Source organism: Alligator sinensis, unplaced genomic scaffold, assembly GCF_000455745.1.
Source record: "Alligator sinensis unplaced genomic scaffold, ASM45574v1 scaffold137_1, whole genome shotgun sequence".
NCBI lineage: Eukaryota > Metazoa > Chordata > Crocodylia > Alligatoridae > Alligator > Alligator sinensis.
In genome coordinates this window covers 850,638-866,401 of record NW_005842545.1, presented here as the reverse complement: position 1 = coordinate 866,401, position 15,764 = coordinate 850,638, and the positions used below count along the sequence as shown (strand labels likewise).

General features: G+C 60.3%; 1 protein-coding gene across 5 annotated transcripts in view; it reads right to left on the bottom strand.

Moving 5' to 3' along the window:
- The window catches only part of PLXNB3 (plexin B3), a 31,945-nt gene that overhangs the window by 4,094 nt on the left and 12,087 nt on the right, over window positions 1–15,764 (bottom strand). For 4 of the 5 annotated variants that reach the window (XM_014523898.2, XM_025213678.1, XM_025213679.1 and 1 more), the window contains 20 exons: window positions 15,536–15,664; window positions 14,654–14,852; window positions 14,021–14,181; window positions 13,519–13,670; window positions 13,002–13,107; window positions 12,788–12,918; window positions 11,425–11,601; window positions 11,125–11,305; window positions 9,567–9,791; window positions 8,818–8,967; window positions 8,319–8,467; window positions 7,351–7,451; window positions 6,255–6,469; window positions 5,508–5,686; window positions 4,451–4,517; window positions 3,662–3,968; window positions 2,848–2,951; window positions 2,282–2,369; window positions 1,451–1,620; window positions 307–467 (listed from right to left, as the gene is read on the bottom strand). In XM_014523898.2, coding sequence (XP_014379384.1) covers window positions 307–467; window positions 1,451–1,620; window positions 2,282–2,369; window positions 2,848–2,951; window positions 3,662–3,968; window positions 4,451–4,517; window positions 5,508–5,686; window positions 6,255–6,469; window positions 7,351–7,451; window positions 8,319–8,467; window positions 8,818–8,967; window positions 9,567–9,791; window positions 11,125–11,305; window positions 11,425–11,601; window positions 12,788–12,918; window positions 13,002–13,107; window positions 13,519–13,670; window positions 14,021–14,181; window positions 14,654–14,852; window positions 15,536–15,664 — 3,152 coding nt within the window. Of the gene's footprint in view, window positions 1–306; window positions 468–1,450; window positions 1,621–2,281; window positions 2,370–2,847; window positions 2,952–3,661; window positions 4,342–4,450; window positions 4,518–5,507; window positions 5,687–6,254; window positions 6,470–7,350; window positions 7,452–8,318; window positions 8,468–8,817; window positions 8,968–9,566; window positions 9,792–11,124; window positions 11,306–11,424; window positions 11,602–12,787; window positions 12,919–13,001; window positions 13,108–13,518; window positions 13,671–14,020; window positions 14,182–14,653; window positions 14,853–15,535; window positions 15,665–15,764 lie in introns of those variants that run through there. The other variant, XM_025213680.1, reaches the window with a different exon arrangement.

Below are 15,764 nucleotides of genomic sequence, written 5' to 3'. Positions count from 1 at the left end.
CCCCGATGCCCCCTGAAGCCCCCTCCCCACATGCTCTCCAGGGTCTGGAGACCAGGACCTTCCATACCCTCCTGCTCCCCCAGTTCTGCACCCTCAAAACCAGCCATGCCCCCTAATACCCCCTCAACATGTTCTTTCAGGCTCTGCGGAGTGACCAGGACCTGCCCCATACCCTCCCACCCACCCCCAGTTCTGCCTTCCTAGGATCCCCCATTCCCACTGATACTCCCCACTCCTGCCCTCCTCAGAGCCTCCACGGCCCCAGCAAGATCTGCCCCATGCACCCCCCAGATCCATCCCACCCACCTGTTGTTCTTCCAGCTGCGCAGGGTGTCAGGCTCAGCCAGGCCATGCCGTGCCGCCAGCTCATCCAGCAGGTCAAAGAGGAACTTGACAGGCAGGGGTGGGGGGCACCCGACTGGCAGGATAACCCGCAGTGCCCCCTCCACAAATGGGTGAAGCATGCCCTGTGGGTGGGGGCAGTCAGCACCTCTCTGCGTCCTGAAACAACCCTCCCTCCCGCAATGGATCCCATTCTGTGGAGGGCAGCAGCGTGCAGGGAGAGAACCAAGGTGCCTGGCTCCCAGCCCCCAGAAAATGCAGGTGTCCAGGCTCCCAGCACCCTCCCAGAGAATCCAGGCTCCCAGCTCACCTGGCATCCTTTCCCCTCACCCAGGCCCCATCCAGAGAACTCAGGCATCTGAGACCCTGTTCTCTGATCCAGCCTGCCTAGAGAGCACAGGTATCTGAGCTCCCAGCCCCTCTTGCTCACACTCTCCAGGCCCACTCTCCTCTCAGAGAACCCAAGAGCAGGAGGATGAGCTAGACCTTAGGGGTAGCTGTGGTAGGCTCTGGGGTGCAGGGGGTCCCCTGAGGATCCCCCACTTTAGTAGAGAGCCCACAACTAAGATTTAGGGTGGCTATGGTAGGTTTTGGGATACAGGGGAATCTGGGGAGCCCTGGGGGGGAGAGGAGCAGTTTGGGGGGGCCCTCATCTTGGAGAAGAGCAGACTTGGAGTAGAGCTTGGGGGTGGTTATGGTGGGATTTGGGGTGCAGCAGAAGTCTGGGGGTTAGAGAGTTGGTTTAGGGGTGTGGGGTTGCTAGAGGAGTGCAAGGGAGTTTGGGAGGTCGCTGGGGGGGTGAAGGGCTGATTTTGGGATGTGGGGGTTTAGGGGCTCTTAGGGGATGCAAGGCAGGTCTGGGGGTTCTGGGAGGTGGAGGGGTGGTTGGAGATACAGGGGTCCCCTAGGGTGTCCCTAACCTTGCAAGAGGGCAGATTGATGAAGCAGATCTTTGAGGGGACATGGCAGGTTTTGAGGTGAAGTGGGGGTCTGGAAGTCCCTGAGGGGTTGAAGCTTCATTTTGGCTGCAAGGGGAGTCTGGAGGTTCCTGGGAAGGTAGAGGAGTTTTGTGGGGGTGCTAAGTCCCCATGGGGGAGGGATCCCTCACCTTGGTAGAGAGTAGGCGGGTGAGGTAGATCTCAGGGATAGCCGTGGCCCCGTCCCGTTCCCGACTCCCATGTCGTGCCACCTGCCCAGGCCCCTCCGGCTCCTCTGCGGGCTTCTCTAGGTGCCAGAGGTGGATACCCCCCTCCTCACCATCTTCCAGTGTCAGTGCATCTGGGGGGGAGAGGGGCCTGAGCAACACCCCAGACTTCCCTCCCCTGGGAACTCCCTTGATTCAGTCCAGGTCGTCCCCCCCCGCAACATCCCATTGGTTCAATCCTGAAAATCCCCCACTTCTCCCCATTAGTTCAGTCTACAACTTCTCCCCACATTCCATTGGCTCATTCCTGGATCTCCTGAACATTCCCATTGATTCAGTCCAAGACCTCTTCCCCCCACAGCTCCCTATTGGTCTACTGGTTCATTCCTGGATTCTTCCCCCCTCCCACATCCCACTGATTCATTCTGGATTCCCTGACCCCCCAATCCCATTGATTCAATCCAAGGTCCTGATTTCCACCCTCTGTTGTACCTGTTGGATTAGTCCAGGCTCCCCCAGGATTGTCCCCCAGCCCCTCATTGGTTTAGACCAACTCCCCCCTTCAGATTCCACTTTCTTTGTTGGTTCAGTCCAGGATCTGAATCCCTCTACAACAGTTCAGTCCCCCATGACACGCCCCCCCCCACCTGCTCTCTAGTTGCTTCAATCCATAATCTTCACCCCTACCCCATCTGCCCCACCCCGTGCCATGGTTCAGTCCTGCCCCCCATCCCCATCAGGGCCTAGCCCAGCCATCTCCACAGTGGGGGTGGCATGGGGGTGTGTGTCACTCACTGTCCCCTGAGAGGGGGCTCTGGCATGACTCTGTGGGGGAGTTGTTGTGTAGCCGTGGGATCAGTGCCACCGTCGCCCCGTCTGGCACCTGGGGGTGGGGGAGGGGAAGAGGGGAGCAGAGCCAGTGATAGGACCCCGGAATCCAGGCTCCTAACTCTCCCCCAGCCATTGATAACCAGCTGGACCCCTCAGAGCAGATAAAAGAACCCAGGCATCTGGGTTTCCAGCCCCCAGGCTCCAACCCACCAGCCCCCACTGCCCTTGTACAGTGGAAAGAGAACCCAGGCATCCAAACTCCAGGCTCCACTGCTCTGATCCCCCAACCTCCACTCCTCCCACAGAGCTGAGAGAACCCAAGGGTCCAGGCTTCCAGCCCCCTTATCTAACCCATCAACCCTCGTTCCCCTCCCAAAGCTGGGAGAGGACCCAGGTGTCCTAGCTCCCCATTCCTTCCACTCTCAACTCAAAAAGCAGAGAAGGAGCCCTATTGTCTGGGCCCCCCAGGTAGAAGAAACCCTGGCATCCAGGCCACCCAAAGCGAAAGGACCTCTGGTGTCTGGGCCCACCTTATAGTGCTGCAGGGTGTTGAGCCGCTTCCATTGGTTGTGGGTGACAGAGGTGACATCCAGGTCCGATAGCGTGAGGTGCCCGGCCACACCTGAGCGCCACTCTGGGGGAGCAGGAGGGGGTCAGTGGGGAGGAGATCCCCAAACCCCCCCTGCCCTGTTCCTCTCCTGCATCTGGGAGGACCCCCTTCCCCTACACAGTGCCTGAACACCAATGTTGCGGTTCCCCAGCACCCATCCTCCCCCCAATCCCAAGGGGGCCCCCAAACTTCCTTGGACCCCAAGAGATTCCCCACACCCCCTAGGGACCTCCAGCCCACATTAATCCCCCCAATCCCAGGGGACTTCTGTGTGCCCTGCAGCCCTAGGGGGCTCCTCCCAGCCCCCTATCCTCCTCAGTCACTCCCCTGTTGGGTGGATTCTCCCAGTTCCCCCAATCCCAGGGGCCTCCCATGTGCCCCCTCATTCTTGGGGAATCCCCTACACTCCCCAGTCCCATGGGGATCCCCATTCCCCCTATCCTCTCCCCTGCCCTCCTAAGCCCTCTTGTCCCCCCAATCCTTAGGGCCTCTTGTACCCCCACAACCCCAGGGAGATCCTCTGCTCCCTCTCCAGCCCCAGGGGATCCCCTTTCCCCCCATCCTCCCCCCCAAAACCATCATCCTCCCAAGCCCAGGGACTCCCTTGCCCAGACAGGCCCCACATACTCTCCAGACCCCCAACCCCTAGGGACACCCATACACCCTGCTAGGGCCCCCAGTCCTCCCCAGCTCCTCCCAATCCTGGGGCGACCCCCTACAGCCCCCTAACTCACCAAGGTCTAGGCTGTGGGCAGGGGGCCGCTGGGCATGGGGCAGCCCTTTGTAGAGCTGCTCCAGGATCTTTTCCTTGGCTTGGCCCACTGTGTCAGTGTCCAAGACACGAGCAGGGGTGAGGCCAGGGGGGTTAGTGGGAGGGGGCAGCACCCGCAGGGTGAGTGGTCGGGAACCCACGTCCTCCCGCAGCAGCCAGGCCTCACTGAGGGTGCGCCGTGCCCGCCCTGTCACTGCATCCACTGGCCCCTCATCCACCTGCCACCGGATGGCCCGGTACAGCAAGTACAGTGGCTCCCCTGCCACCTCCTGTGGAGAGTGGGGGCATGAGGGACCCAGAAGTCCAGACAGGGAATTTCTCCTGGCTCCCTGGATCTCCTGTGGTTTCCCAAGGCTAGAGGAAACCCAGGCAGTCCAGGCAGGGAACAGCCCTACCAACCCCATCGACTTTCCATAAGATCCCATAGCTGGAAAGGAACCCAGACATCTGGGTGGGGAACCCTTCCTGACTCCCCAGACCTCCCAGGGACTCCCACAGCTGAAAGAAATCCAGGTGTCTGGGTAGTGATTCCCCACACAGCTCCAAAGACTTCCCATGTGATCTCACAGCTGGGAGGGAACCCAGGGCTCCAGGCGGGACACCACTCTCCTTGCTCTGTGGACCTACCATGGACTCCCACAGCTGCAAGAAACCCAGGCATCTGCTCTAAGCCCCCAGCTCTCCCTCCCCTTTGTAGAGAACCAAGGTGCTGGCACCCCCCTCACCCAGGGAGCCCCTGCGTCCAGCTCACCCGCAAGTAGGGGTAGAGGCAGACAGACAGCCAATCCGTCAGCAGCTTCTCTACCATTGTCTCTGTCCTGGGGGACCGGGGGGGGGAGGGTCAGCACTGCTCCCCAATCCCTGCCCACCCCCCAATACCTTCCCAGACCTGCCCCCAGTGTTCCTCAGTGCCCCCTAAACCTTCCGAATGTCTCCCAGTATCCCCAATGCCTCCTACTGTTCCCCTAGCATCTCCCAGTACCCATCCAGTGCTTCCCAGTGCCCACCCAAACCTTCCTAGCACCTCCCAGTATTTCCCCAGACTCACCTAGTACCCTCCCAGACCTACCAGTGTTCTTCAGTGCCCCATGGACCATCTCAGTGCTATTCCAGTGTTTCCCAGTACCCTCTCAAACCTCTCCAGTGCTTCCCAATACCCACGCATGCTTCCCAGAACCCTCCCAAACCTCCCCATTGCTTCCCAGTACCCACCCAAACTTCCTCAGCACCTCCCAGTACCTCCCTGGTGCTGTCAAATGCTTCCCAGACCTCCCCAGTTACCTTCCAGTGCCCCCAGGGACTGCCCAAACCTTCCCAGTGCATCCCAATACACCCTCAGACTTCCCCAATTCCCCTAGTTCTCTCAAATGCTCACCAGATCTGCCTAATGGCTCCCAGTACTCACCCAGACTTCCCCAGAGCTTCCCAGTACCCTTCCAAACCTCCTCAGTGCTTCCCAGTACCCTCCCAGTTCTTTCCAGAACCCCCTCAGACTTCCTCAGGTGCTCTCAAATACTCCTCAGACCTCCCCAGTGCTTCCCAGTCCCCACCCAGACATCCCCGGTATCCCTTCATACTTTCCCCAGGACCTCCCAGTACCTCCCTGGTGCCCTCAACTCCTCCCTAGACCTCCTGTCACCTCCCAGTGCCTCTTGTGACCCACCCAAACCTCCCTAGTAGCTTCCCAGTCCACTCCCACACCTCCCCAGTGCCTCCCAGTACATGCCTGCTGCCCTCAAATACATCCTAGACCTCCCAAGTTGCCTCCCAGCTGCTGCCCAGTGCCTTCCCAGTGCCCTCCCAAGCACCTGCGCAGAAGGAGGCGGGGTGGGCGCTGGGCCTGGCGCTGCACCAGCTCACCCAGCAGCACAGCCAGTACATCCGTGAGCAGCTCCAGGCGCCCGCCCAGCCCCAGCCCCAGCAGCGAAGCTGCCCGCAGCCGCTCCCGGCGTGATAGCGAGGCCTGCGCCTCCAGCGTGTGCACCAGCTGCATATGCCACAGAGGCCAGGCACACCAGCATGGGTGTCACACGCAGGGTGGACATGCAAACACAGGGCACCAGCACATAGGTGTACACATATGGACACAGACACCAAGACACAGACGGAAACACCAGCACAGGCACCGGCACGCGTATGGAAAATGGGTGCCAGGAAAAGGGCGTGTGGATGTGGATGAATGTTGACATGTGAACGTGGGCACACGGACATGGGCACGTGAACATGGGCACATGGACATGGGCACACGACCATGGAAACATGAAACAGGGGAAGCAGAGAAACACAGCATCAGCTTCTCATTCTTCTGTCCCCACTCCATCCCCCTAACCCCACTGTACCCACCTCCATACACCTCCCTACATGCCCCTATTCCCCACATCTCCCAGACCTGCCCCCTCATACCCCAGACTCCCCCACCTCCCTGTATCTCTCTCTGCCCCCATCTCCTGGACCTTCCCAACGCCCCCTTGTATGCCAGCCTCCCTCCCTGCAACCTCGCTCACTCCCCTGTACCCCAATCCCCTTCCCCCTAGCCCGCCCCCACCCCAGCTCACGGTGAGGAGGAAGGTGCGATTGTTAAGCAGGCCAGACAGTTGGGCCAAGCCCTGCTCCAGGGCAGGGCTGCGCCCCTCATGGTGGGGAGGCCGTGCCCCTGGGCCCCCGCCAGGCCCCGGGAAAAAGGCATGCAGGGCATAGGCCCCATAGTCCAGGAAGGGGATCCCAGCCGCCTCCAGCTGCCCCCCAAGGTCTGTCATCTCCGTCATCAGATCTGGGGGGGGGGGGAGGAGAGAGCAAAAGGAGAGGGTGCCCCCTGAATTAAAAGAGGCGACTATTCCCTCTCAGTGTATCCCTTCGCCACCTCCCTTAGAACTAACCTCCTTCCTCTGCCCCTCTTCATAGACTGATCCCCAATATCCCTCCATCTGCACCCTACTCAAGAACTAACCCCCCAGTATTCCTCCACCTACTCAGTGATGGCAGGTGACAGAACAAGGAGCAATTATCTCAAGTTGCAGCACGGGAAATTTAGGTTAGATATCAGGAAAAACTCTCTCATGAGGAGGGTAGTGTAACACAGGAACAGGTTACCTAGATAAGTTGTGGAGTCTCCATCCTTGGAGGGTTTTAAGCCCTGGCTAGACAAAGCCTTGACTGGGATGATCTAGGCGGGGGTGGTCCTGCTTTGAAGGACCACCACCCAAAGGCCCTCAGGCTGGACTAGATGGCCTCCTGAGGTCCCTTCCAGCCCTCATTTTCTGTTTTTGAGACTCTACCCCTTCCTCAAGGACTACCCCCCGACACCTGATATCCCTCCACCTGCCCCCACCAGGACTAAGCCCCCTAATATCTTTCCAGGGATGAAGCCCTCCCCTTGATATCACTCCACCTGCCACTATTAGGGACTAACCCCCCTCCACATGTGCCATTCCCACCTTCAGGGACTAACCCCTCCAATATCCCTCCATCTACCCCCTCAAGGACTAACCCCCAATTTCCCTCTGCCCGCACCAGGGACTAACCCCCAGTATCCCTCTGGCCCAGTGACTCACCTCCGCCAGCCACATCATGCTCCCTACTGATACCCTTCCACCTCACTTTCCTCATTACCTCAGGGGAGGAACTATTTTTATCCCCACCCCACTGCTATACCAGTGAACTCCTTGCGGCACTGGTCGCCCACACTGACTTCCAGGTTCTCCAGTTGCACCAGCACCTTCTTGTACTCCTGCAGTGCCTGCTTGCTCTTCCGCCTGCCACAAGGTGAGAGGGGGAAGGCGTTAGCCACAGCAAGAGGGTGTTATCCTGCAGGGATGTCATGCTCACGGGGTTAGTTATGGGGTGGTAGAAGGCAGAAGGATACCTAGGGCCATTTGCCCTGAAGTTGTGAGCAAAGAGGGATGGAAGGGGGCAATTTAGCTCTAAAAGTTCCTGGGCGGAGGGATACAGGGGTGAGAGGGGACTGTCATTTGCCACTTGGGGGGGCATCTAGGCAGCAGGATATGGGGGTCAGGAGGGGTGATTTGCTCCTGAGGGGAAAAGGGGAGCTGGTCAGAGGGAAATGGAAAGGCAGGAGGCGACACATGGCCCCTGAGGGGGGCACCTGGGTAGAGGGATACAGGGGGCAGGAGAAAGCTAGCGATTTGCCCGAGGAGGCATCTGAGGGAAGGGATATGGGGGTGGGTGATTTGCCCCTAAGGGAGGTGGGGACAAGGCAGAGGGCTGTGGCAGGGCATTATTTGCCCCTGAGGAGAAGCTGCTAGATGAAGAAAAACAGGGAAGGAGATAGACAGGTGATTGGTCCCTGAGTGGGTATCTGCATAGAGGAATACAGGGGGATGCTAATTTGGGTCAGAGTGGGGGAGTGGACTGGGTTGAGGGATTTGGGAAGTGGGAGGAGGCTGGTCATTTGCTCCTGATGGGAACACCTGGGTGGAAGAATATAGGGTGGGTGACTTGCCCCTAAGGGGAGTCAGGGGCCAGGTGGAAGGATGTGGAGGGGTGATTAATTCCTGAAGGGGACAGGGGACAAGTGGAGGGATATGGGGGTGGGTGATTCAGCACTGAGGGGAAGAAGTTGGCAGAGGGATAGGGGGACATGGGCAGCAGGTGGTCCTCACCTGTACATGAGAATAAGGAGGACAACCACGAGAACCAGGGCAGTGGCACCTACCCCCAGCCCAGCCTGGGCACCAGGGGGCAGGCCGGGGGGTGGCTCTGCCTCGTAGTGCACTGGGCCCAGCACCACCTGCACATGTCCCATCTCCACCTAGAGCATGGGGAGTGGGGCAGGGGTTTCAGAGCTGGGTGAGAACCAACTCCCGCCCAGCAACCCATGGGGACCCCCCCACCCCTCCAAGACTCTTCCATGGGGCCCCTGGCCCCTCCCTCACCCACCCCTAAGCCCCCCATGGGGAACCCTCCCCACAAGATTCCCCCACCTCTCCCCTGTCCCCCAAACATCCCCTTTGCCCCATGACCCTCCCTCTGGGGGCCCTCCCAAGGGGACTCCCACCCCCTGACCACCCCAAGGAGATCCCCACCCCCAAATCCCGCTTACAGTGACCCCTCCCCCAGACCACCTGTAGACCTTTGACTTCCACCTTCCCCAGTACTCACGACGAAGGGGGCAGGTTGCAGGGAACCAGGTGGTGCTGGGGGCGGCTCACAGTACAGGTGAGTGGGTGTGAGGGTCTTGACAACACAGAGCCCTGCTCCCACCCGTGCCACTACCTCTTCCTTGGATGTGCCTAGCGTCAGCCCCTCACCCCGGGGGGGGGTGGGGGGGGGGGGTCAGGGAGAGCCTCCAAAACTGATCTCTGCTCCCCAGTCCCCTCCATTTGCCCCCTCCCAATACCCCCTATACCACACAGCCTCCCATAGCTGCATAAGCCCCTCACCCTCCAAGTAACCCATAAGCCCCACCAAGTCCCCCCCGCAACAGCCCTATACCCCCACCCTTACCTCCCCAAATATCCCATAATGCCTCCCATCCCCAGCTCTGGCACATGGGGCATGCACCATCCCTAATCTGCCCCATATCATCCCCAGCCTGCTCCACAGCCTCCCTCAACTGTCCCATAAACCCTCCCACCCCCACCCCAGGTCACACCAACTGACTGGCAGCCCCTCACCTCCAAGTACCCAGTAACCCCTCCACTCAAACTCCCAAAGTACCCATTCCCCTCCCACCCCAGCTCTGGCACACAGGCCACACAGACCCTCCCCACCAAGCCTGTCCCACAGCCCCCCAACCTGCCCCATAAACCTTCCCGCCCCCAGACTTTGCACCTGCCCCAGATGGCCCAAATCTGCCCCACCTGCCCCCTCAGCAACCTTACCTCCCACCCCCCAAACTGCCCCCTCACCTCAAGGTGCAGCAGCATGCCAGGCTTGAGGACAGGGGGGGCGCCCAGGGGCCAGTGCAGCTGGGGGTCAGGGGCGTAGGTGAAGGGGCCACCCCCTGGGCCAGTGAAAGGCATGTGCAGCCCATCCAGCTGAAAGAGCAGCTCCCGCAGGCGGGTGTGAGGGGGCACCGCCGGTGATGGGCACAGCAACAGTGCTGGGGAGGCTGCAGAGCAGGTAGTGCCACACTACACAGGTGCAAACAGAGGGGTTAGAACCACCCCAGATGCCTGGGTTCAGTGCTAAGGTTCTGGCTGGGGGAGCTTAAAACAGCCCTGGACACCTGGGCTCCATGCTAGGGCCCTGGCTGGGGAGGGGGGCTTGAAATGGCCCGGGATGCCTGGGTTCTGTGTTAAGACCCTGGCTGGGAACTGGAGGGGGATGTGGTTAGAACAAGCAGGTTGGGGCAGCTTGGAATACCCCGGATGACCTGGGTTCATCCCAAAGGCCCTGGGGGTCAAGAGCATAAAGCAAAGAGAATGAGAGGGAGTTTGAGTGGCCCCAGATGCCTGGGTCCTATGCTAGGGCCCTGGCTGAATGCTGGGGAGTCAGAGCAGGGGATAATGGGGGCTTAGAACAGCCTTGATGCCAGTGTTCCTTGCAAGGGTCCTGGCTGGGGCTGAAGGAGTTTGGACAAGGGGAGTTGTAGGGGGAGGGGCTTAGAAACAGCCCCCCACCCCCCAGCTGCTGCAACTGAGGGGTCAGACTATGAAAGAAAGGGGGGGGTGTCTCAGGGGGCTGTTTACAACAGCCACAGTCACCTGGGTTCCCCCCAAGGGCTGGGACTGTGGTGTTTAAGGAGGAGGGTTGGGGGGAGCAGCTTAGAAACAGCCCCGGATGCCTGGGTTCTGTGCTAGTCCCCCACCTAGCACAGGCTGGCTGCTTTAAACCCCGCACAGGCTGCGGGGTTTAAAGCAGGGAGAGTTGGGTGAAACCTTAGAAACAGCCCTGGACCCCTTGGGTTCATCCCACAGAACTCAGCTGGGACTGGGGTAGTGGGGATTCAGAGAATGGGGGTTGGGGAGGGTTTGGAATAGCCCTGGACACCTGAGTTCTGTGCTAGGGTCCTGGGGTGATCAGAGCAGGGGAGGGGGAGGGGGAGGGGCCCGCTTAGAAACAGCCCAGAATGCCTGGGTTCCTCCCATGAGCCTTATCTGCAACTGGGGCATCAGAATAGGAAGAAGGGAGGGGCAGTTAGGATGGACCACAGCACCTGGGTTCCTGGCCTGGGCTCTGTCTGGGACTGGAGGGTTAAAGCAGGGGGCAGGCTGGGGGGAGGTGGGGTCTTGGAACAACCCCAGACAGCTGGGTCCCCCTACTAAGCCTCAGGTGCAACTGGGGGGGGGGGGGGATGGTCAAACTAAGGAAGAAGGAGAGGGGGTTAACATGGCCGCAGGCACCTGGGTTCTTTCCAACGGCCCTCACTGAGGCCTGGGGTGGGTCAGAGCAGAGGTGTGCAGATATGGGGTACAGCCATGGGGGGCTTCCTAGACTTGGGGGGCTTCCCCCCAGCTCACTTACCTCTAACAGGCTGCCCACCAGAGTGCAGGGCTCCGAGGCATCTGGAAGGACTCCAGGGCACCCCTTCTTGCAGCGACCAGGTGGCAGGGTGCTGGTGGTGGGGAGTTCCAGCACAGCGACCAGCCGTGGCTGCTGTGGCACATCCAGGTTGGTACCTGCGGCCTGGATGATGCGCCCACCCCTGTGGAGCCAGGTGTTCAGAAGGGGAAGAGGGGTGGAACTGTGAGCTTTCAGGCCCCTCCCTCTTCTGCAGCCCCACCTTAGGCTCATAGCACAGCCCCGCCCCCCACAAGTACTCACCCACAGAAGCTAGAGCGGGGCCAAGCCCAGGTAATGTTGGGATTCGGCGCATAGTGGAAGCCACCCCCCCCTGTGAGATGCCGCAGAACTTTGCCAAACTGCACCCGCAGAGGGGCTTCTCCCAGGGTCCCCCCTGTGGTGAGGCACACCAGGGTCCCTGGGGCTGGGGGCTCCACACTGTGGGCAGAAAGGGGGCAAATAAGTCCTTAGAGAGGGAGCAATTAGGTGCAAGAGAGGGCAGATATTGGGGTATGGGGGAAGATAAAATGGAGCTGGGGTGTAGTGGTTTGCATGAGGGGCACATATGGAGGTCGGGGGTGGGGGAGAGTTGGGAGGCAGGTTGGGCCTTAGGCTTGGAGTGTGGAGAAAGCAGAGGTGGGCAAGTTGGGCCCCAAGGTTGGTGTTGATGGCGTGGGAGTAGATATCAGGGTGCAGGGAGCAGCTGGGGGTGAGTTTTGGGGATGCAGAGGCAAATATAGGGGTACAGAAGGTAGCTGAGGGGGGTTGGGCCCTGAGTTATGGGAGTGGGGGCATATCAGGGTGTGGTGGGAGCTGGGGGTGGGATTCGGAGGTACAGGGGCAAATATTGGGGTGTAGGGGGCAGGTTAGGCCCTGGGTTTGATTTTGGGGGAATAGGGGGATTGTTGAGGTGTCAGGGTATGCGGGAAAGATATCAAGGTGTGTGGGGAGCTGAAAGGGGGATTTGGGGGATGGGGCAGATAGGGTGTGGGGGGCTAAAGAGGGATGGGGCAAAGGCAGATAATTGGGGTGTGGGGACAGCTGTGGTGGTTTGGGGAGATGGAGGCAGATATTGGGGTGTGGGGGCAGCTGGGGTGGGTTTAAGGGGGCAGGGCCAGATCTCAGGGAGCAGGGGAGGTGTTAGAAGGCAGAGAGAAGGGGGGTTGGGAGACAAAGACCAGGGAAGTGGGGAGATATTAAAGCATTGGGTGGGTTTGGGGGTGCAGAGCAGGGGGAAGGAGAGTATCAGGGTGCAGGGGGAGGTTTGGGGGAGCTCACATGGTACAGGGCAGGTTTGTGGTGCTGGGGGGCATGGGCAGTATTGGGGCAGCACTAGCTTTGAGGGTGCAGGGTGGGAGTGGAAGGGTTTGGGGTTGCAGACAGTGATGATGGTATTAGGATGTGGGGGGCTCACTGAGCAGGTTTGGGGAGGCTGGGTGTGGGATGAGCAGTATTGGGGAGGCAGGGGGCTCACAGGGCAGGTTGGGGTGCAGGGAGCAGTATAAGCAGTATTGGGGAATCAGAGGAAGTTGGGGGCTCACAGGGCACATCTGGGAGTGCAGGGGCTTGTGGGGCTCCGAGGTCAGCAGGGGGTGCAGGGGGGTGGGTAGCACCAGGGGCTCACAGGGAACAAGGTAGGTCCCCTAGGAAGACAGCAACATCGGGGCCTGTGGCCAGCTCCTCCCCTGTCACAGTGACCTGCGTGCCTCCAGCCACGGGTCCAATCCGGGGGTGCAGCTCCCACAGCTGGGGGTCCTGCCAGAAGGGGCAGTATTATTGGGGGACAGGGGGGATAATTACCCCTCCCAATCTGCCCGCCTTGCTCCACTGGCACTGACCTGATAGGTGAAATGCTGGATGGAGACCCCAGGGGGCTGGTCCCCAACAGCCACCTCCACAGGCCCTGAGACCCCACCTTCAGCTGGGGGTACTTGGCACACAATCCTGCAGGGGGAAGGGGGTGGCATTGATGTGAGGGCACTGCTGGGGGAAGCTCACAGCACTGAGGAAGCAGGGCTTACCTGGTTGGGGAGGGGCACAGCTGAAGGAAGCTCACAGCATTGAGGTGGCAGGGTGCTTACCAGGCAATAGTGGTGTGGGCAGGACACTGCTGCAGGGAAGCTCGCAGCTGGGGCAGGATTTAGCATGACGGGGTCAGGCTTATTGCTAGGCTTACCAGACAACCAGATAGTAGTGGGTGGGGCAGGCAGGACACTGCTGAAGGGAAGTTCCCAGCTAAGGAAGGGCCTTACCAGGCAGCCAGAAGGTAGTGAGCGGAGTCAGGTGGACAGGGCACTGCTGAAGGGAAGCTCCCAGCATTGGGAGGCAGGGCTAGCTGCTGGGGGTAGGGCTTACTGGGCAGCCAGGCGGTAGCGGGCAGGGTCAGGCAGGCAGGGCCTCCCGGCCACGCGGACAGTGCCAGCCACGTCCTCGAAGCGTTGGCCCAGGTCAGAGCCAGCAATGGTCAGCAGCAGCCCACCCTCAGGGGGGCCACTCAAGGGGTGCACCTGAGGGGGAGAGCAGGACCCCGACAGCCAGTCAGGATCAGTTGGTCCTCTCAGCCTGGATCACGACCTCTAGGCCTCAGCCCACTGCCCCCAAGCCTGGGCTGGGCCAACTCAGCCTTGGATCAGAACCCCCTCCGCCCGTCAGGATCTGGCCCCTTTTTTCTGGATTGCACCCCTACCCTCCCAACCCAATCAGGACCCCCAAGCCTCAGCCCTGGTACGCAAGCCCAGATCAAGACCCCTAGCCATCAAGATCAGCCCCCCCCAAACCAGATCAAGACCACTAGGCCTCAACCCCCTCCCTGCCCCAGCTTGAATTGGGCTCCCCCACCCCCCACCCCCCAACTCACCTGATGTATAAAGGGGGCAGGGCAGGAAGGTGGGGCACCCCCCGGGGGGCAGAGGCGGTGGTGCTGGCAGCCAGGAGGGCACCACTGGCATCCTAGAGCAGGAGAGGCCGCACGGCACCGGCTGCAGTCAGGCCGGCCCACAGAGCAATCATACAGCATCACTGAAGAGGTGGGTGGGGAGGGCAGACCATGACACTGCTGAGGAAGCTCACAGCACCATGCAGCCACTTATGATGCAGCTGGGAAATAGCTCACAAATTCCCCATGGCACTGCTGGGGGGAAGCTCACAGCCACCCTATGACACAGCTGGGGAAGCTCACGGCCTCCTGGACCCCAGTGACACTGCTGGGAGGTAGCTCACAGCCTCCCATGGCAGTGCTGGGGTAAAGCTTGCAACATTCTCCTGCCCATTCCATGGCACTGCTGAGGGAAGCTCACAATGTTCCCTGCCCTTCCCTCCCCCACAAAACACTGTTGGGGGAAGCTTGCAGCCCCACCCACCCCCGACACTGATAGGGAAAGCTTGCAACCTTCCTCTGAGCCCCCTATGACACTGCTTGGGGAAGCTCACAGCTCTCTCCCCCACATAACACCACTGGGGGAAGCTCAGTGTGTGAGGCAGTGAGACTCACCATGTAAGCCAGAGGGAGCGTCCAGGTGCCACCTCTCCCCCACAGTGACATACACGGGGGCTCGGAGCTGGGGAGCTGATGCACCAAAGTCATAGGCATGGGGGCCACACTGGAGCCTATAGGGGCCCCCTGGGGAGGCCTCCACTTCCACCAGCCCCCGTCCGACCTCTAGCACACAGCGTAGCCGTGGCAATGGGACCTGAAAAATGGTGGGGTGGAAGAGGTGAGACCAGGCTAGGACCCCCCAGCATCCCAATATAGTGTAACTGTGGCAAAGGGCCTAGCAAGACCAGGCCTAGATACACCTTACTGCAATATAACCATGGCAATGAAGCCTGTAGAGATGAAACTAGGACTGTTCCCCCGCCCCCCCTCAAGACAGTGTAACCATGGCAATAGGGCCTAGTGAGACCAGGCCTGGGCTCCCCAATGCAATGTAACCATGGCAACAGGGCCTACAAGGCCAAGATCAGCTCCTCCACCCCGAGGCCCCAATATAATGTAACCATGGCAATGGGGCCTAATGAGACCAGGTCTAGATCCCCCATTGTAATATAACCATGGCAATGAGGCCGGTAGACCTGAAACTAAGCCTGCCCCCCAAGCACCTTGGTATGGTATAACTCTGGCAACCTAGTGATATCAGATCTAGGCTCCCCAATGCAACCGCAGCAACAGGGCCCATAGGCCTGATACCAGGCCTCCCCCCCAGCACTCCAATACAGTGCAACTATAAATATGGCAAGGTGCACTGGCACCATGGCAACAAGGCTTGCTCCAAGGGAGGCCTGAAATGGAGTCTGGCCCCACCCTGCAAGACCCTTCTACTGCCCCACACTGTAACTGTGGCGACAGCCCCCCCACGCAAACACACACACTCACCCCCAGCAAATTCAGGTTGTGAGCTTCCAAGTCAAGGGTCACCTCGACCCCCACGGGCACCAGGGGCGATCCCTTGACCACCCCCAAGCGGGGGCAGACCTGGGAGCCCCGGGGGCCCCCCACAGATGCCTACCAAGAAAAGGTGGGTTATTGCATGGGGGAGGAGGGCCCCAGATACCTGGGTCCCCTGCCCAGCCTCCTTCTTATGGCTCTCTCTCTACGGGGAGCA